The sequence below is a fragment of the Schistocerca gregaria genome, chromosome 9, assembly GCF_023897955.1.
Source record: "Schistocerca gregaria isolate iqSchGreg1 chromosome 9, iqSchGreg1.2, whole genome shotgun sequence".
NCBI classification, from domain to species: domain Eukaryota; kingdom Metazoa; phylum Arthropoda; class Insecta; order Orthoptera; family Acrididae; genus Schistocerca; species Schistocerca gregaria.
In genome coordinates this window covers 188,269,557-188,292,160 of record NC_064928.1, presented here as the reverse complement: position 1 = coordinate 188,292,160, position 22,604 = coordinate 188,269,557, and the positions used below count along the sequence as shown (strand labels likewise).

The following is a 22,604-nucleotide window of genomic DNA, read 5'->3' as shown; positions in this document are numbered from 1 at the left end:
AGCAATGGAAAATGTAACTTTATTCTGAACCACAGACAAGGAGATGAAGTTTACACAAAATTATTTTTGTGTTTTGTATTTTGACTAGAAGAACTGCAGTCTGACAAACTAAAATGAACACCATTAAGGAGTAAATGGATTGGAGAGTGGGTAAGAGTTCTGCAGTCTTCAGAAGGTCTCCTGCAAACTGAACTCTTCTACATTACACAGGACTCTTACTGCTGTCTCCTGCTAAGTAAACAATTGATTCAGATTAGAGCCACTGTCCCAGAAGATAATTCCACGAGACAACGGAGCAGAATTATGCAAGACAAGCCAACACACTTGTTTTGGATCAACACAATGAGGGCTCCTAAGGGCAAATCACAACAAATTCATCTTCTTGAATAGTTTATCAATGTATTGACTGTTATTTTAACTAGCTAGCCAACTGGATGCCAAGGAATTTTAAACACTATTTTTCAATTATTGTATGACCATTAATACCTATTTCTGGTGCCGGCAAATATGTTGCTGTTTATTTCAAATAATAATGTAATATGAGCATTGCCAATATTAACAGCACCATATATAGGTTAATGTATATGCTTACTCCATTTTTCATACTTGCAGGATCTGAAAAACTTCCGATCGCTATCACACATGAACTATGAAACATTATGAGTTATCAGTGACAGAATCCCCCGTAGCATTTTCATCTTCAAATTACAATATTGCGTGTTCAGTTCTCACTGAAAGGAACAGCATCAGGGTGTACACGTGGACAAGGAAAAAAAATTCCCGTGTTTCCCAGTTAAAAATACCCTTTCCCCAGGTGAAAATACCGTTTTTTCCACGTATACTTTTTCTCGGAAATGTAAAACTTGTCAACCATTGAATCGTTATGGTTTTATGCACCAGTGTAGAATTTCCCGGCACTTTACTAAACAAAACTTAGGGGAAAGAAACATTTTCGAAAGATCTGTGATGTGCAGCAACACGTAGGCTACATATTTTCATATGAGAAAAGTATAAATTCGAATTCCACGAAACATCGCATGTTACTTTCTGAAGCATTGAAATCTAGTTTACGATGTGCAGCCAGTCATAGCTCATGTCACGTGATCTCGCCAGCTGATAATGGATATTCAGAGCATAGAACACATGATGTAGTCAGCCAATAGCAACATCATTGTTCAGTAGCATGACCACACAAATAGGAAAAGGTAATGGTTTAAATTAATATACATGATGTTAGAAGAAAAGAAAAGCTTCCACATATAATATTGGTCTCTATGATTAATAAGCTGCAAGAAAACATAAGATTTAAGATATAATGTTTATCTTTTTTGGGCGTGTTATACTTTAAGACATATCACACAAATGTGTCAGCAAAATTTTTAATAACGACATAAATGTCTGATTATCTGGGCTTGCAATTCTTCAAGAGTTTATTTTTAAGTGAGAGTCAAACGCTCTACGATTTCAGAAATTCATCATACATTCTCGCACATAGTTCACCTTGCTTAAAAGGAAATTTACTTTTAAAGTAACACTTTTCAAACCACCATTTGCAATATTTTCCCACAACTGTTAGAAATATGTTTGTTTCAGCAGTTGCCACAGAGTGGCAGATAACAGGTGCCACCACACTTGCGCAGCTACGACAACACGGGAAACCAGTATGTTCATGTGTGTAAAACATTAAAATATCATATCATAAAAGAAACAAGACTTCAGAGGATACTCCAAGGGTATTGGAATTCTGTGAAACATACTAAAATGCATAATTCGGCTTAAAGTGCACATTTGTATGTCCAGATTCAGAAGTAAATTTTTTTGGATCGGATATAAATTCTCTTGGAGTACCAGTACTGTATTATCTCATGTTTGGTTCTTTATTATGGCATAATGCCATATATGCTAGAAGATGAAAACATGCACTTGAAATGCTGTGAACAGTTGAAACTAGTCAATGGTGTGGAATTAAACACTTTGTTTCAAATAAATGTACTTTCTCAGTGGAAAAGATTAATAAAAGCCAAATTTTTTTAGCAAACTGACAAAAATAACTTTATTGCTCTGCAAGGTGATATGCTTGTCTGTGAGAAAGGTGGAGATAAAATAAAAACCAAAACTAATAACCTACTTTAGCCTTCCGTAATTATGTGAATGTATTTTAATCCACTTGATACTCGTGGCCACAGAAATCTTGTTTTGTTTTCGTTTGACAACAACATGTGTCAAATTCATCTGGTTTGTCCAGCAAGAACCACACTGTATGAACTGTATTGCTTAAACTCACCACAACTTTGTACCAAGTACAACTGTTGGGAACTAACTTCCGCCTATGGCCAGAGGCATTTGATGAAGGTGAATTGCGACCTGATCTTCTGCCCCTTCCACTGCCACTGCTGTGAGAGCGTCCCCCCCTTCCGCCGTATGGATTGCTGAAGTACACAAAAACAAAAATAATATTAGACTCAACAATTTTATTTTGAAAATAAAACTTAATGTATTTAAAGAGGTATACAGGTTTTTGATAATTACTTACAAGCGATCATAAGATCTTGATCCGCTGGTGCTTGCACCTGACATATCAACATCGTCATCCATAACAGATCGCAGCAACTCCCAGCTCTTGTTTCGCCTTTTTGAACGGTTGGAGGGCTTGAAAGACACCCTTCTTGGAGGATCCATAACACGGTCATCATGTTCTGTTGACAAATAAGAAGAAAGAAAAATAGGACAAACAAAACTGTTTCTTTTGATTCACTTATACAACTGACAGTAGGGTCATTCAATGCCAAGTGGTGTAGAGGTTCCTGCATCAACGTCACGGACTTTGATGGAATTTTGTATGAACAATCACACATGTTCTGAGCAAACATGGATAAAGTTTCACAATTATTAATTCAATACTTCTGGAGATACAGTCATTTGTTTGTCCTCATAGTGCAGCTATCAACAGTAGACACATGAGTTTTCAGAGATTTTGAGACATCTCCGCTAATATTTTCTTGACAGAAACAAACCAGTGTCATCACTGTGCAACATTTTGCACCCTCTTAAGCGAAATGATGATAAATGATTTCCTGAGAGTTGCATATTTATAATTTGAAGCAGTCATCTGAAAAAAATGAAGTTTAATTTTTTATATCTATTGAAGTAACTGCTGGATAAACATAAAACTTTGCACACAATAACTTACCAATACAAGGTCTTCGCATATAAAATTTCATTCTCCTACTGCTTTCCACTAGTTTACAATTTAAGGGCAAAGTCAATGATTTTTCAAAAAAAATGCAAACAATTGATATTTTTAGGATGCTTAAAAAAAGACTTCTGCAAACTCTTTTAAACCATTTTCATTGGAAAGCCCATGTTCTACACTACCTACAAAACCATTTGGTTCTGCAGTGCAACCATATACGGCCCTAAAAAGTGACAAGGTGGAGGTGCATTGAAAATGGGCCCATATTACACTGGTACTTAGATCTGACTTGTTTTATGTTCTACAATTGTTTAGTACTCCCTGTGGAAAGCAATACCAATAGTTTTGATGACAAGAAAGTGAGAGAAATTCTAAAAACATAAAAAAAAGAGGTGTCTTGTCACAACTCATCGTGATACATTGTCGGTTTTTCTCCAATAGCTATAGAATCAAACTTTTTATAAACTCCACAATCTAACTGCGCACTACCAAGGCAGTGGCAATCACAGAAGTAAAACTGCTGTGTAACAGCTGGAGCACACATTGTATAAATAGCCCGCACATTTCACATGAAGTAACTTTGGGTAAATTTTGGCGAAGTTCACAGCAGTTTTCCTGACATTTTCTGGAATGGATTCATCTAGTAGATAATGATTAGCATGACTTTTTATTGTGTAATGCTACTGGTGATCTACTTTAATTCTGGTTTAGGGTGTAGCATATAGTTTACACTTAATGTGGAACGTTAGTGTACACAGGAAAAATTGTACAGGATGTACATAAAGTCCAGGTACACTTTCAATTATTTATTGCACAGGAACCGAACATTGTAAAGATATCAAACATATGTCATTTTGAAGAGAAACCCAGAAAGATTTTTCATGTGTACCGCCACAACGTAGTTTGGTAATTTGCCGACAGTCAGCACTAGTCACAAACACAGTGAGTTCAGGTGCGAAGCGAGCTTTCTGTGTGTTGGAGTTTGAAAAAACAAGTGTCTTACAGCTGTTCAACAGTTGTTTAGAACCAAGCACAGTAAGAAGCCACCAACAAGGTAGGCCATTTACCACTGGCACAACAACTTCGTTACGATAGGTTGCTTGAGCCCGGCAAAGAAAAGTGGGCGTCCCAGTATGAGTGAAGTGAATGTGGGGCTCATATGAGAGACATTCATTAGGAGTCCAAAGAAATCTGTGCGCCTGCATTCTGTGAACTCGAAATGGCTCCAATGACTGTGTGGAAAGTCCTGCGACAGAAGCTATCTACGAAACCATTCACATTGGAGCTAGTGCAGAAACTGAATGACGACAACAAAGACAAGTGTTTTGACTTTTGTTCGCAGTTCCTAATTCAAGAGGCATAACTGTTGAATCTGGGATACAAAGCACCCACACAAATACATTGAATTTCAGCACGATTCCCCAATAGTAAATATTTTTTGTGCCTTGTCACGTCAAAAACTGTATGGATCATTTTTCTTCGCAGAGAGCACTGTCACTGGATATTTCTACTTGGACATGTTGCAGTGATAGCTGATGTCTCAAATGCAATTGGACTCTCTGTTCATCTTTCAGCAAGATGCGGCTCCACCCCATTTTCAATGGGGAACACAGAGCTGCCGCATTGATGGATCAGCCGTGCTACAGAAGGGGACAGCTGTTTCATGAAATGGCCTCCCCAATCACCAGATCTCACTCCATGAGACTTTTTCCTGTGGAGACACATTAAAGATCTGGTGCATATTCCGTATCTACCATGTGATGTAGCAGAGCTCCGGGAGAGAATACAGGAAGCGACTGCCACAGTTGAAGCCATGCTGGGACAGGTAAGGCAAGAATTCGACTACCTTATTGACGTCTGCTGGTTCACTCATGGTTCGCATCTCAAATGTTTGTAAAAAAAACTTTCAGAGTTTCTCTTCAAAATGCAATATGTATGACATCTGTACAATGTTTAGTTTTTGTTCAATAAATAATTGAAAGTGTTCCCAGACTTTATGTACACCCTGTATAAATGTATTGGGATGGTACATGGTGGCTTAACCACTGCTGATTCCTTTTAAAGTGAGAAAATCAGCATCCCCATTGTTGCAGGAGCCATACCCGACTGCTGCGCAACAGCAGCCACAGCTGAGTTTCAGTAACTCTTGCTACCAAACCTGATAAAAGTCTTTACACAGGATCCCAAGACGATGATACATTTCTGTAAGTGTGAGATGTCAGAGATAGAAGACTTCTTTTTAGGGGCCTAAGCTTATATTTACTTCAACCAACTTGAATATGTTGCATTAATCTGCTGTGGAATATCACGAGAAAAACTATACTGTTGGCCAGAGGACGTCACTAATGGGACTGCTTGGGAAGAAATTTTAATACGAGAGACCTCAAAAAATTACATGTTTCAAAGGTGAGTACCTCAAATTAATAGAGCCACAAAAAAGAGATTATTACTCTTTATACTGGTTTCCTTATTCCATTTAATTTTTCACAAAAAGACTTTTTTGAGCTCAATGCTGCAGAGACATCTACAAAAACAAAGGAGGACTATCTACTTGCAGATTTTTGTCTCAAACTCATTTCCTAGTCATCAGGACTTTTGATGTTATCTTCCACAGAGAGTGCTAAACAACTACACATCGTATTACAAGGTATCAGAATTAGAATACCATTGGCGTATGAGCCCCCATTTTCAATATACCTCCTCCTTGTCGCTCCTTCTACGGTCTTATATGCTCACATCACAAAAACCAAATACACATTTGTAGGTGGTTTAGTACATTCTAATGGAAACAGTTTAAAAAGAGTTTGTAAAGGACTTTTTTTTCAACAAGTAGTTCAGGAATAGGTATTTTTGGCATTTTTTAAAAAAACTGTCAACTCTGCCTTTAACTGGTGAACTACTGCTTATCACTAGGAGAATGAAACTTTATATTCTTGGAGAGAGAGAGAGAGAGAGAGAGAGAGAGAGAGAGAGAGAGAGAGAGAGAGAGAGAGAGAGAGAGAGAGTGTGTGTGTGTGTGTGTGTGTGTGTGTGTGTGTGTGTGCACGCTCAACAGCAAGGTTATCATCACCCTGACACTTATTAAAACAAACGAATGTGGAGAAGAACTAAAACTGTCATACACGCATGTACTCTACCACACAATCACTGCTTCACATGCACTTTCACATGTACTAAAACCAATGAGGAGGGAAGATAGCTAATCAAGAAATTCAAACAGTGGAAAAACAAAACACAGAAGAGCTAAAAGAAATGCACAGGAAAATGTCATTGGCTGATCACTTACAAAAATCGTGGGTGAGCCAGCCAAACTGTTGATTCACAAAACTTTAAAACCAAACTACATTCGTCAGATCATTACATAAAATAGAATGCAGAGCTCCCAAAAAATCTGCTGTAGTCCGCTGGTCGGCAAATAAAATGCAGCCCAATAAACTGTGGCGCACTGTGATCTGCATGCCACAAGCACAACACACTGGAGGGTATACTAGCCGGAGTAAAAATCCATGCATAATAGGGCTGTGGCCTGTGTGAAGACAAGTAAGAAGGACCTCATCCCGTCGACGTGACTGAAAGGAAGTACTCCACAGCCAAGTTGTGGGCTTGAAGACATGGAGGTTGCCTGTCACTTCTAGCCACTCGTCTTCCCATTGACACAGGACTTTATACCTTAACAGCAAGGTGAGAACATGCAGGGGGATAGCACACCGAAAGACCTGATAATCACAACACACCTTCTTGGCTGCTCGACCTGCCCTTTCTTTCCCTGCATTTCCCACGTGCCCTGATACCCAGGAGGACCTCCTTCCCCAGTCACTGTAGTTGGAGGATGGTGTCCTGAATTACTTTATCTGCTGGGCACAAATGTTGGAAAGAGTAAAAGACACTCAAAAAATCTGAACACACGAGATATCTACCCCAGCGCCCACAAGATCGCACACAATTCTGCGTCGAAGTTGGTAAATTCGGGAGGCAGCCTGACCTTGAGGACACGATATGGGAAAACGACAGAGCAACCAATGGAGGCACCCTGCTTGAACCCAACTGTATTAACAGCTACATGGTTGTGATACTCAGTTAAAATGGCAGAAAATACCGCATTAAAAACTGAAGCAGGAGGGCTCTCTCTCCTGCACCACACCAAGTCTAAAATAACTCTGGGCCTCTTCAGTATCCATGCCGGCAGATGGTTAAAACCCTGGATTTGAGGTTGGACTGGCGCCACACCGAGTAACTTTAGCACATGCTGCATGCGGATCCCAAACGCCATCATGGCTCGGGGCCAGTCGGCAAGAAGGTGCTCCAGATGTGGATGAACAACAGTATGGTGTGCGGGTGAAGATGGATCTGCGAGGAACTTGCACACTTGGCTCACCATAAGCAGCTGGCACCGAAGCTCGGTATGGGACTGGTCTGATAAGCACCCGTAGCCAGCCGAATTCCCTCACTGCGGACAGCGTCAATGATCCGCAAATAAGAGGGCCTTGCTGACCCACACACCATGAACCCATAGTCTAGCCACGAATGCACAAAAGCCCAACAGAACTGGAGGGGAGACGCCCTGTCTGCTCCCCAACACCTGTGGATAATTGAGGATGTCCAGTGCTTTCCGGGTTCTGGCTTTCAAGTCTCGCAGGTGTGGCAACCATGACAATCTGTAGTCAAAAATGAGGCCCAAAAACTGCAGTGTTTAGGATGGTGTCATCTTCAAGGCAGGCCAACTAAAAAGATGATGATAACTATTAAAATGAAACACACACACACACACACACACACACACACACACCAGAAAACTGAAACTCGTCTTAGCAGCCCACTCCTCTGACCGCCACTTTGTAAGTTGCAACTGACTGCTCGCCATTGCAACACTGGAGGAGGAACAGAAAACTGCAAAATTGTCCACACATAAGGAGCACTGTACAGGACTCCTTACTGTAGATGTGATACTGTTGATGGCTATGGCAAAGGGGGTAACACTTAAAACACTGCCCTGAGGAACATCATTCTCCTGCTCAAACCAATCAGACAGAGTGTCACCAACTCAATTCCTAAAAAACTGCTGAGACAGGAAAGACTGAATGAAAATGGGGAGGTGGCCACAAAAGCCCCATTGATTCAGTTGTGCGAGGATACAGTGTCTCCAAGTAGTATCGTATGCCAATACAGTGATGCTTACAGAGGAAAGCCTCTACGAGTGTCAGGTTGTCAACAGTGGACCGAAATCTTCGGAATCCACACAGAGTGGCTAAGGTGTTGCCTGGTCTCTAACAACCAGACCAGACAACGGTTAATCATTCGCTCCATTGTCTTTTCTACACAGCACATTAAGGCGATGCTCCGATAACTACTGGGACATGTGGGTCCTTTCCTGGTTTGAGGAGAAGGATCAGAATTGCCTCCCTCCATGAGTTGGGGAAGTTGCCTGTCTGCCATAATAGATTAAAATATTTGAGGATGATTTCCTTGGACGCTGCTGGCAAATGTCCAAGCAAGCAGTACTGGATGTTGTCATAACTGGGCACAGTGTCTTAAGTCTCTTGTCAGTGCCGATTCGAGCTCCCACACTGAAAAAGGGGAATTGTATGCCTCAGAACTGTTGGACCTGAAGTCCAACTTTGCCCTCTCTACAGTCGCACAGTAGTGATGAAACACCAGATCCTGTTTGCATTGGCAGTAGTTTGTACCAAATGCTTGGCCAGCGTCTGAGCAATGTCTCTGGGAGTTGTTTGGAGGCACCTGTTTCGGCACTGCTGCTATCAGTAAATGGCTGTCTGTTCCAGAGATTTTTTGCTCTCTTTAATGACAGGCGAGCCTTGGCTCTTGCGACGCGAAAGGGGGTGAGATTGTCCATTGTTAAGTGGCATTTAAACTGTCAAAGAGCTGCACGCCTGTCCCGGATAGCTGAATGGCATTCGCCTGTCCACCAAAGCACAGGTCGCCTCGTAGGAGGATTGAAAGATTTTGGAATGGATCGGTCAGCAGCATGATGGATCACGTGATGTGATCCACCCATTCCCAGACACTGTCTCGATGTTCAAACACAGCCAACTGGTTGAACAGCGTCCAGTTAGCCCTGCCTATCATCCATGTTGGTGGCTTCTGTTCCAGCAACACACCATCCAGTAGGTGAATGCGGATGGGGAAGTGGTCACTGGACTAGAGGTCAATGACCTTCCAGTGAACAGATGCGGCAAGGGCTGGAGAGCAAAGAGATAGGTCAATGGCTGATGACCCAGTAGCACCACAGAAATGAGTCGGAGTACCAGTGTTTATGATGCATAGCTTTTGAGATGTCAGGAGGCTCTCCAAGGCTCGATCCCGAGGGCAAGTAGAGGTTGAGCCCCACAGGACATGGGCATTTAAGTTTCCCAAAAGGAGAAATGGTCAGGGGAGTGGTTCCATAAAATCAGTGAGGGCCTCAGAGTGTACTGCATCCAGTGGAGGTAAATAAAGAGAGTGAACTGTAAGCCTATGATGTGGATAAATGTCAACTGCAACTGCTTGCAGGTCAGTATCGAGGGGGAGAGTAGAGGCATGGTGCCTGTTATTGACAGACACAGCAACCCCTCCTTTGGCCCTTACCCCAGTCAGTTCATTCTTGCAATACAGCGAGTGGTCCCTTGGTACAAGAGCATCAGATGCTTTCAAATGTGTTTCCTGTAAACACAAGCACGGGGGATGTTGCTATGCTAGGAGGGTACTTTCATCCTGACTATCTGCTGTGGAGGGGAACCCACAATGGGCAGAGACTCAGTTTTTGGGAGAGATGATTGCCGCAGCCTGGCATCAACCTCCAGTGCCTCTGAAGAAGATGCGAGAAAGATGTCAGATAGAATGACATCGACAACATAGGACTGTGTCCCGCCCGTCTCCTTCAGCGGCCCGGTTCTTAGACTTTGATTTCAATTTTTTTGTCTGAGGCGGCGTTGGGAGTCACTACCTAAGAAGTGGGGGAGGGTGGAGCAGCATTGGGCAGTGCACAAGACTTGACCTGAGGAGGGGCAGCAAGGTCCACAACCACGGCCTTGTCTGAAGTTTGGGGGGGGTGGGGAGGGGGTGGGGGGGGGGGGGGTGGGAGGGGGGGGAGTAGGCTTCAAAGGAACTGCAGCAGCACATGTACATTGGCAAACACAGCTGTGCTACTGCTGACAGTGGCAACCTCTGTTTGTGTAGTGGCATCAGTTTTCAGGACTGGCTGTTTCAGAACAGAAGAAAAGGATGTAGCAACTAAAGGTGGCTCCATGGATTTGTACAACTTCTTGGCTTCACCATACAGGAGGAGCTTCATCATTTTGACCTAGATCTTCCACTCCTCAAGGAGATCTCTGCAGTCCCTGCTCCACACAGGGTGATCCCCAGAGCAGTTAACACACTTTGGAGGAGAGGAACTTTACCACACTTTCCGCAAGTGGCTTCTCCTTTACAGCCCAGAGTAGTTTGCCCAAACACCGCATTGGATTTGAGTAATAAGGTCGTACACTGAGGTGTAGGAAACCTGCCTTCACATGCTCTGGTAGTTTGCTGCTGTTACTAGTGAGGATAAAACAGTCTGACTTTATGAGGTCGCCATCCACCCGTTTCATAACATGCCGCACATCGACAATGCCTTCCCAGGACCATTCGGCTTTCAGTTCTTCTCGGGGAATGTCAACTGGATACCTGCAAGTCAACACCTTTACTGAAGTTCAAGGTGTTGTGCAATTCTATTTCTATCGCATACTCCCTGAGGCATTGAGCTTTCTGAAGGTTCTTGACTTGTTGGGAGCTAGATGTTTCAACCAACAGGGTCCCAGTGCACAAGCACTTAACAGATTTTACATTGCCAGCAATGCCTCCTAAATCTTTATGTATATAAAAGAGCAAAACTTTTTCAAAACTCCCCTCTTTTCTTGTAACTATAAGAAACACATTCTGTGAAACAGCATGCATTCTGTTAGTAGTGACAATCACGAGAACTGGCTACACAAGCCCTCTGGTTGGACTGGGTGTTGGTACCTTCCAGCAGTCCACCCTTTCCATTGGGAGGGGTAAAGAAAATTTCGGATGATCCATTTTGCTCCCCCGAGCAGCTAGGGAAATATGAGTCATCTCAGAGCCCCACGTGTCTGGGTAGGCCTTATACGACTGAGGTTTGGCAGGTTCCCCAGAGGTTGCCCACTAATGACTGCTCCACCTCAACAGTCATTGATCCCATCTGCGTGCAACACATCTTGAGACTAAGGGGCTTTTTATAGAGGTTTATTCCATCCTCGCGATTTGGGCTGTCAAGCCAAGATCCCCGATCCCTGAGTCACACAACGTTCCACCGCCGCACCACACATTGGTCAGGGAAGCATGCCCAGAGCAACAGAGGAACTGGCGGTGGTTACCAGTCCCCAACTCAGGAACCCTGGAGTCACTAAGCCTGTACGCAGCAAATGAAAGCCGAGCCCCTGGGGGTGATGACCATGTGCTTGTAAGTTATTGCATGCAAGGTTTTAGGTTCATCCTGCAGTTACTGCCAGAGATATAAAAAGCTAAACTTCACTCTTTTTTTAAGTGTATTTTTTGCTGACTACTACAAATTATTCATACGCAAATCACACAGGAAATAATTTTTTACTATTTCTTTTCAGAGAGTGTAAAAAGTTGTACACGAAGGCCTAGTTCTGCATTTCTTTACAGAAAATATTTCTGCTGAAAACTTGTGGATACACTGTTAATAGCTGCTGTATGGGCATCAAACACAAGAGTGTATCTCTAGAAGTATTGATTCAATGATTGTGATTCTTTACCAGTGTTCAGTGGGGATGTGTGAATGTTCGTACAAAAGTTCAGCAAAATATGTGACTTTTTCTGAAATTAAAAAAAGACTACTTGGCATGGAATGGCCCAGTAATAAAAGAACAAAAAGACACACTCATTGTAAAAGTAAGTAAATTCTGTTCAGAATGTACAGCAGATAGCAACAAAATACAGGTACACCAAATGAAAATGACAGAGTTGAACAATAGTTCATAAGATAATACAAAAATGATCACTTAGACTCCACACACCAAACGAACAAAAACAAGACATCTAAGTAGAGGTCTAATAACACAACTACAGGTACAATGCTACTGACCTAACAGGCCTTCTCTAGACACACAATTTTTGCCATTGTCACTGAGCTACTAACTTGGATGGGTACATAGAGTGAAACTGCCTGATGGCTGTTTTGAATGAAATTCTGACTTATCAGACAACTGACATCAAATTGTTCCTCAAATGTTTGTCATCTGGAGAAATTATGGAAAATAAAATCAAACAGCACATCTCCATAGCATAAGTGACAATTCTGAACATTTGAAAGTCTATTTGGGGATATGTGAGAACATCTCTGCTGTTCCACAAAAATTTTGTGAAAGAAATTGCTTTCTTTCTGGCCGGAGTTTATTGAAAATTGGCATAGCTGGTTAGTTAGTTGGCTGCGTGTTCCATTTATCAAGTGCACAGTACGGAAGCCATTATGATGTGGAACGTGTAAAATGCACAAGAAATGTACATATGATACAAGATTTTTTAATATTAATCACGTCGGCCAGTGTGGCTGAGTAGTTCTAGGCGCTTCAGTCTGGAACCGCGCGACCGAAAATTGTTGACACTTTACTATTTAAAACCTCTATTACGTAGACAGTGAAACTGTATATTGCTGTCTCAGTGGAACAGCAGTTTTGAAATCCGAACTCTGATTTACTAAGTATACCATTACTGTTACGATAGCTAATCACTCTTGAGTACATTATTTTCTTGAAGATTTTTGAAAATGCTGTAACCCAGTATACTGGACGATAATTATTCACATCTGTGGTGTCCCCCTTTTTGTACAGAGGCCTGACAATGGCATATTTTAGCCTGTCTGGGAAAATACCTTGAGTTAGTGATGCATTACAGATGTGACTCAGAACATCAGCTGTAATTGCTCCACATTGTTTTAATATCTTACTGGAGACTCCATCTACTCCAACAGAAAATTTATTTTTCAAAGTTAATAATTTTACTTATTTCACAAGAGATTGTTAGGTGAACCTTAATCTGACTAAAATTTTTCAAAACCGACTCTTCCATGTACTGCCTGGCTTTTTCTTCTGAACCATTCTCACCAATTTTTTCTCCTAGACTTAAGAAATCTCATAAAAGATGGAGGTCAGTGGCAATGCCATACATGTATTGAGCACCTAATAGAAAATGGTACAAAGGACTCACTAATATTACAGGAAAAAGAAATTAGTGCACTGGGGGAAAAAAAAAAAAAAAAAAAAAAAAAAAAGAAGCAGCGATACGTCCTGAACATGAACAGCTCGTGAAGAAATACTAAACTGCGATGGAAAATCTATGTGCTGAACGGTCAGCAGACAGCAATCTCCAAGTTCATTTGGAGTCATAGGAGAAGCAAATAACTGTATTAAAAGGTGATTTAGCCATGACACGTTTTGAATATGAAGACCTCAAGGGGGGGGGAAAAAAAAAAAAAAAAAAAAAAAAAAAAAAAACTGTTCAAAGCAGAAAGTGACCTACCTGTGTGTTCGTGTGATTCACATGTGCAAAATAATCCCGTTACAGGTAACTGCAAAAGTTGGGCCAAGGATGCCCCATTCAAGAAATCAAATAATAAACACATCAGCAGCTCAAAAGGTACTGTGCATACATCTCTTTCATCAGGTAAAACTAGTATGTGGCCAGAAACAGTGCAGGTAAATCCCGTGAAAATATCAATCGATAATTTTCAAAATAAAGTGGAAGTAACTATGAACCTTCTTGGTAAACAAAATTCATGTGACAAAAATTTTAAAGCTGTTTTATTGGGCGACAGCCAATATCTAAATTCTTAAATGAAGATTTAGACTTCGAACGTTTAGGTTATGTTTATCCCAAAGTTCAGTAGAAATTATGTCCTGAAAAACAGAAACCAAAACTCTGCCACAACAAGCACATCTGATATCGTGATAATTGTAGCAGGAACAAACAATGTTGCTTGCAACAACAGTCAACACCTGATAACTACTCTAAGAAGGAAGTTACCTTGCATTATATCTAAAAAAAAAAAGTGTTTCCGGTTGACGTGCCATTCAGACACGATCTTCCAAATTGGTCATGTGTGAATGTAGAAGTAGCAAGTACTAACTCACAGATACATAAATTATGCTCAAAATACGCAAATGTTACCTTAATAAAGCAAGTGAATTTAGTAGAGATCTATACACATGAAATGGATTTCACCTTAACAACTTAGGTACAAATGAAACCTCTAAATTCATAACAGAAACTGTAAAGAAAACGAAAGTACAAAGTAGGCCCACAATACCACTTGGCTACAGAGAACTGAATATCACCTCCAATGCTACTGTTACATCCGACAGGTCTCACGAAAATTTGGTACCCAAGTGCAAAAATGATTTGGATCATACCAACATCAGAGCTCAATTCAGCACACCTAATATAGATAAAACTAGTGATTGCTTATCACAGCTGCCTATTCCTGTAATAGTTAATTCTCTAAGGAAATCTTTTTTAGACTAAAAAACAAAAAGAGTTACAGAGTAAATGTTGTACCAAGCAATGTGCCCGAGTCCCACTCACTTAAAAAACCAGTGTACTCACACAAAAAGTCAAAATTTTGTGTTTTCTTCCAGAATATGCAAAGCATAAGGAACAAAAGTTTAGAACTACAAATATTTTTAGAAAGCTTTAGAGACACTATAGATGTGCTTTGTATAGCTGAGCATTGGCTTAAAGATAATGAAGCAGCCTATTTTTCCCTTCCAGGCTTTCAAATTGTTAACAATTTTTACAGAACTAATAAAAAGGGAGGTGGCTGTCTAATACTTGCCCAAGAATGTAGAATGTAATCCATTACTTAAAAGTAAGTATATGAACTGTGAAAAGCATTTTGAACACATCACAGTAGAAGTTAAATCTATTAACCTTTTAGTTATATGTACCTACAGACCACCTGATGGTAACATACAAATATTCATCTTCAAACTAGATATGCTACTACAACAGTACAGTTTAAAATATCTCAGTATTATCTTATGTGGAGACTTTAATATAGATTTCCTAGTAGAATCCACTGCTTCCCGGAAAATAGTGAATACATTGCAACGTTATACCATGATAAACAAAAAAACCTACTAGAACAACTAATACCAGTTCCTCTGCAACAGATGCTGTTTTGGTTAACACTGGCATGTCATTTGTCTGCAAACTAGACAAAAGATCAACTGGCAATAAAAATAATACAACACATTTCTCACTTCTGCTCCATAAAGCTGACTGGAAAGGTGTCTATTGTGCCAGCAATGTTGACACAAAGGCTAATGAATTTATGAGTACCTTGGCAACACTGCTATGAAGTGGCATTCCCAATCAAACTTGCAGCTAAAAAATACACATCTCAAATGTCTAATAATAAATGGTTAACTCCCGGAATAGAAACTTCTTGCAGAAACAAGAGACTGCTATATGCCTACAGCAAAACTATAAGACAGTGAGGTATTCCGTAACTATTTCAAGCAGTATAAAAGAATCCTAAACAAGGTAATTCATGAAGCAAAGAAAATGTATAATAGGCAATTCATTATCAACTCAAGTAATAAATCAAAAGCCGTGTGGAGATTGATAAATGAAACAGTTTTCAAAAAAGACAAGACACATTCAATAACCTGCATTAAAGATCAGAATGGTGTTATCACTGACCCTAAGCAATTATGTGAAACATTTAATGACCATTTCACAAATATTGGTGACAAGTTTTCTTCTTTAATTATCACTCAGATTCAGCAGTATTCCCACAATCAATTTTCCTTGACCCTGTCACACCAAATGAAATCTGCAATATTATAAGGCAGAGACCAAACAAACATTCCTGTAGTCTTGATGGTATATCTGATTGCCTTTTAAAACAAGTCTGCCATCATGTGTGTGAACCACTGTCAGATATAATAAACTTCTCTTTATCATCAGGTCAATTTCCTAGAATTTTTAAAGCAGCAAAAGTTATTCCTCTGTTTAAAAAAGGATAAAGGAGTAATGTAAACAACTACAGACCCATCTCAGTCTTATTAAGCTCATCAAAAGTCCTCGAAAAATCAGTATATGACCGTGTTATAAATTTCTTGGAAAGTAACTGCATACTAAGTCCTCACCAGTTTGAGTTTAGGAAAGGGAGACCAATAAGTGGAACATTATACTCATTTTTAAATGAAATCTGTAGGGCACTCAATGATAGAAAATACACAACAGATGTGTTTCTTGATCTCAGTAAAGCTTTTGATCTTGTCAACCATGAATTACTTTTTGGAGAAACTACTACATTATGGGATTAGGGAAAATTGCAATGACTGGTTTAGGTCATATCTCTCAGACAAAGTTCAGAAAGTAGTGATTACATAAAAAATTGGTGAAAATGCTCGATCAGAGTAGCAAGTTGTAAGACAAGGTATTACCCATGGCTCTACACTTGGTCCCCTTTTATTTCTAATATTCATCAATGATCTGCCCCAAAGCATTCAGGAAAGTCTACCACTAATGTTTGCTGACAACACCAACATACTGTGTTCAAATCACTGTCCTCATCAACTCAACAATTGCTGATACAAATTGTAGTCTGGTAAACTGGTTGAACAATAACAAACTTCTCCTAAATAAAGATAAAACAGTGTATATAAATTTCCTTTTGACACAAAAGGTATCATCTGTGATAGATGATATCAGAGAATGTGCCCATACAGCGAGAAAGAGCCACAAAATTCCTTGGAGAGTGGATAGATGACACACTACAGTGGGACATACAAAAGATAAATTATTAAGTTAAATGAATAGTTTGTGCTATGCTTTTAGTATTTTAAGTAAAATCTGTGACATCTAAACACTAAAATGTGCCTACTTTGCATTAATACACTCAATAATTCCATACTGCATTCCTTTTTGGGGCTTCTCCCGTAAGAATGTATTTATTATACAGAAGCGAATAATTTAGACAATGAAACAAGTACCTCTGTCTTCCACCACTAAACATCTCTTTAAGGGGCTCAGTATTTTGCCAATGCCTTGTATCTACATTCATGAAAATCTCCATATATTTACAAAATATAGAGATGTTAACTATCATGATACTTGTCATTCCAATGACGTATTTATAGCTGATCAATGGCTACATAAAGAGCACAGTAGTGTAAGGCATAGGGGAGTACTTCTGTCAAGAAGCTACCTGAAAATGTCTTGTCTTGCCAGAAAGGATTCAGATCCAAAATAAAGTCAATCATACAGAAGCACTGGTTCTATTCTGTGGAAGAATTTAAGAATAGTAATCTAAAACAATTTTTGTAATGTATTTTACTGCATGTGTTAAAATATTACTTTCAACTGACTTATTTGACTCTATTCACAGATACAACTGTTCCTTGTTATGGCTCATCTGCACTTATGATAACACAATGTAAATGGTGTTACTCTGTAATCATTATCTGATGACTGTACGTAACATACTAAAAAAGTTATCATTCACTATGTACGCATATAATTTATATAAATGTGTATCTTAAGAATGTCTATACTTATGCATGTAACTGAATACCAACAAAATAAGTATATTTATGTATCAAAGCATGTTAAATGTAACTTATCCTTCAGCTATGTGTAATAACACAACAAGATTTCTGGATGAATAAATAAATGACATGAAATTGTTGTTAAATACGTTAGTTACTTGTGTACTGTTGATTAGGATGGTCTCATTCTCTTTAATAGTAATACTACCTACCCCTGTGGTTACTTTTGCTGTCTCCCTTCTAACATTCCCTACTGTTTCGATTTTATTGCCAGAGTTGTTAATTTATTCTCTCTACAAAGCATTCCAACTAAATGGAGGAAAAGTTTCTTATCAGTCAGTCTCTCTCTCTCTCTCTCTCTCTCTCTCTCTCTCTCTGTGTGTGTGTGTGTGTGTGTGTGTGTGTGTGTGTGTGTGTGTGTGTGTGTGTGTGCGCGCGCGCAACAACAACAATAATATACAGACATGTATGTCTACAAGGCTTTGTACTACTTACGTCAATCTGTTGTAGAAATAAATGCTATGGTTTATGATCACATACTGTGCTTTTCAGACACTGAAAACCATTCTAAAAAAAATTATATATATATATATATATATATATATATATATATATATATATATTCCTAAAATTCCTTAAGAAACTTTTCCTGTGCTGTGTGTCTCTCAGAAAGCCAGAAAACAGTAAACAGTGTCCAGGTTAATGGCATGATCGTCAACTTTCACACTGTAATAAAAACATTCTGTGTAAAATTAATTTTCGGTGCATCCCAAGGGATTTTTGCAGGGCTGCAATGTATCACCTAGTGGATAACACTAGAAACACTATTGCACTGTTTATGGATGCTGCTGTTTTAGACTAAGTGTGTATTTAAAAAAATCAGTCACTGGGAAATGCCACATATTTTGAACACCCAAGAATGCACACTCTAAAGGACAAAGTGAAATGAGCTTTTAAAACTAGTCATGGGGAAATCACATACAGTAGAGCGTCGATTATCCGAAGTAATTGGGGGACATGGGTGTTTGGAAAACTGGTTTGTTCGGATAATCTAACTGTGCATGTTTATTTGCCAAAAAGAGGTACTGTATAGTAAATTTATTCATAGAAACAGGCATATCTTTTAGTATTAGAAAGTAACATACAAAGGCAACTTCAGTAGGAATATATAGTATGTGACACAGTTCATTAAAAAAAATAAATGCATTTTGCATGAACAATACAAACAGTACACAAAATTAACATTTTAAAAAATCATCAAGTTCACTTCTTCATGCAGCAGCACACAAATTGTGGTAACAGAACAGAAGGTGACTGCACCATGAGAAGCTCTTCTTGGGGAGCGCACAATCCTTCAAACTGCGCAGAGCGACATGCCTCAACTCTAAGCTGGCGCAGCTGTTGCTGTGAACAGCTTTGATACTGCCACTACTTCTACTGCCAGTGCCAAGCTGACAGAAGTGTGCTGATCGTTGAAACACAGCGACTGGCGGCTCGGCCAGGCAGCAGCACCTTGTGAAGGTGCCATTAGAAGCAATGTTCTGCCAGCAGTGGCCCAGTGCAGCGACTGTTGTGGGAAACTTGGTTTGGGAGTGAGGGGGATGATACATGGTAGGGTGGGAGAGTAACAGGTATGAGTGAGTACACAATTCAGTTAATCGGGCGTTTGGTTGGCCGACATTCGGATAATAGACGCTCTACTGTACCTGAATAATTCTAACAATGAAGATGGTTTACAAAACACTTTTCAATGCCACCAGTCTGAGAACCTTCCCAAAACAGATTAATAAGGAAGATTAAATAAAAAGAAGTGTGTTTAATCCTGAATTTGTAAGCACCTGAGCACAACAAAGGGGCTCATTCCTCTGCAGCGGTAGGCACAACAAAAAGAGGTGTAGTGCATTATGGAGCAATTTGCTGTCAAATTTCCAAGAACATATGTTCCAAGAAGTCACATTGTATTACTCCCCACCACACCTCTCAAAATCACCATGGTGTGACAAACAAAAATTGTAGCTAAAAATAGGCTTAGCATTAAATGTCCTTCTCACACTCTACACAAGGTGTCTTAAAGTGGAATATTATGATGATGATTGGTTTGGGCAGGAAGGGGAGAGACCGGGCGTGGGCCTTCACTGCGCATGTATAAACATAGGCTCTAAAATGCATACCTCAAGACCACTTGTTCAAATTCACTACTATTAAACACGTCTCTATTACTGAACAAGTGCTCATAGCTTTTAAGGTAGGCTATGTATCTTGCAACCCATGCTTACTATTCAATTTTTCTACATTCTTCCACAATATGGAAAGCAAAGGGCTTGCATTAGAAGATTTGTTTCATGGTACTCAAGATGGGTTCCTAGCTATTAAGATGTACCGAGCGAGATGGCGCAGTGGTTAGCACATTGGACTCACAATCGGAAGGACATGAGTTCAAATCCATGTTCTGTCTTCCTGGAATAAGTTTTCCGTGATTTTCCCAAACTGATTCAGACAAATGATGGGATGGTCCCTCCGAAAGGGAAGGGTCGATGTCCTTCCCATCTTTCCCTAATCTGATGGGAACAATGACCTCGCTGTTTGGTCCCCTCCCCCAAATTAACCAACCTATCGTAAGATATGCTATTCAGAACCCATGTTTACTAGACTTATTTGGTTCAAATCATCATTCCCATGTGAAAGGAGCAAGAAACGTATGGAATATTTTTAGCACAGTACTTATGTACCCACTTCTACATACCATGCCTCATGGTAATTAGAAGCTTTCGACAATCCTTAGTTTTCATCTTTAATTCTTCCAAAAACAATTGGATAACTTCTGCTCTACCTCGGCTTTGCATACTTTGAAAGCCTACAATAAATTCTAGATACTAGGGATTAATTTAGCTTTTACTTATAATTTGTCCAATTTCAGAACATCAGTGAGTGATAAAATATTAGGTGCTCATATTTCTTTAATCTCATTAGGAGCTGAAAAGAATTTCCTTGTTGGAAAGTACTTCCAATCTTGAATCTTTGCAAGTCTCCGTTTCGAGCTGACACCGGTCTTAGCCTCCACAAATAATTGTTGATTTGTTGCTACAATGTGTGTAAGTGCTTTCTGACATCTAAAACATTCACTTACATAGCACATTACCATATGCTCTAATCAAGGACTCTGTTAAAGGTAGAGTTTACAGACATAGCTCAGCCATTTGTGTACTAGTTTTGCTGTACCTTAATTAAAACAAATTTTTTATGTCTTGACCACCTGGCTGACAGCATAGAAAACCTACATAGTAATAACGTAGCTACATTATGATGACAAAAGAAGCTGCGCCGTTACTGGAAAATTTCACTGACTAGTCAGTTACCACAAACATTAAAAAATTATATACCACTATTGAAGATGATTTCTGATAATTCTGGGCACAGACTTTTTATTTTATTATCTCGTTTACCAGTGGGTGTGCACGAGATATTAACAAGTAACCAATCTATGGCATAGGGTAAATTTTTTATGTCCATATAATAATTTTTACTGAATTATAGGAACTTTAAATCGTTAGGGATTTGAACCTCGAATCTTTCGCATTATTTGGAAGACCGGTGTTCTAATCTACGCCGATTCATTTTGTTTGTCGACACTGAAAACTATTAGTGTCTCCTACTAGTTGATGTCACTTCATCCTCGACATGGCATACAGAAAGAGAAATAATGAACAAGTGGTTGGAACACTGTGCGATATCTCCCATGATACAAAATTAAAGCTTAATCGAAACTAAATAATCGGCGAAGGCCGTCCAAATACAAACAACCTATGTTAATAAGTTATCTCAAGGGACCATAACAAGAGAATATGAGTTATAGAACCCCAACTAGCCTCTGTCTGCTGATCATTTACGAAGGTGAATTTGGCATGCACGCTTTGTTTTGTTTTTACGGAAAAATGTGCACTTTGAAAGAGGCCATTTTGATTGTGAATGATCTGCGTACTGGAAAACTGAGTAAGAAACATGTACAAGTACATCTACATTTAAGAAGAAACATAAAATGTGCTTCACTGTTACGTATACAGTAGTGTTTCACGTGTGAAAATTACTCACCGAAATAATATTTGCCTGGATCACGAATTCCTCCATCGCTGCCCCAGCTCCTGTTCGGTTTGTTCTTTTTAGGCATAATCACCTAGCTAATAAATGCAACTTAGTTTTTAAACTATATAACTCTATGCTCCAAGAAAACTAACACCTATCTTACGAATTACAACTATTTTACTATTGCATCAAAATAAAACACAATAGTCTGCAACCATTTCTCAAACGCAACATGGGTATGCACCACTGTTGCCAACTTTACGTAGTTAATAAGTTAAATATACGTGACTTCCGTTTGTTTGTACGTGTTACAAATCGAATCTATAGGACGCCTACGTTTCCGTCAAGTTCGTAGACGGTTTAAGGAATTGTCTAACAACAAAGTTTTAGATGTATTATGTACTGAGAAACAATTATTGGTGCATATTTTTATCGCTACATTTTATGTACCTGGGGTTCCAGGGAAATTAGTTCAGTTAAAGTTATTTGTTTCCGTCCTTAACGAAAGACAACAACGCTGAGTTAGGCAATACCTGCTGCAATTTCCGGTGAACTTTAGAGGAGAAGGATCTTTGCTAGTGAAATACATTCATTAGAATTCACTTATGGAGTGCGTGAAAAAAGATTGTTTGAACGTCTCTGTGTACCCTGAAAATATTATTTAAAGGCGTTGGTGATGGATATCATGAAAAAAACAGAAGACATTATTATTTGCAAACACACAATTAGGGTTATTAGCCAAGAAGCGTTGCATATTGATA

The 22,604-nt window shown here is 39.5% G+C and overlaps 1 protein-coding gene across 1 annotated transcript in view; it reads right to left on the bottom strand.

The window, feature by feature from the left end:
- The window catches only part of LOC126291585 (nuclear RNA export factor 1-like), a 107,460-nt gene extending 85,335 nt beyond the window's left edge, over positions 1 to 22,125 (bottom strand). The window contains exons 1-3 of the mRNA XM_049985119.1: positions 21,853 to 22,125; positions 2,534 to 2,696; positions 2,285 to 2,429 (exon numbers count right to left, since the gene is read on the bottom strand). Of these exons, the coding sequence (XP_049841076.1) occupies positions 2,285 to 2,429; positions 2,534 to 2,696; positions 21,853 to 21,928 (384 nt within the window). The 5' untranslated portion in view covers positions 21,929 to 22,125. The remainder of the gene's footprint in view (positions 1 to 2,284; positions 2,430 to 2,533; positions 2,697 to 21,852) is intronic.
- Between the last annotated feature and the right edge of the window lie 479 nt (positions 22,126 to 22,604).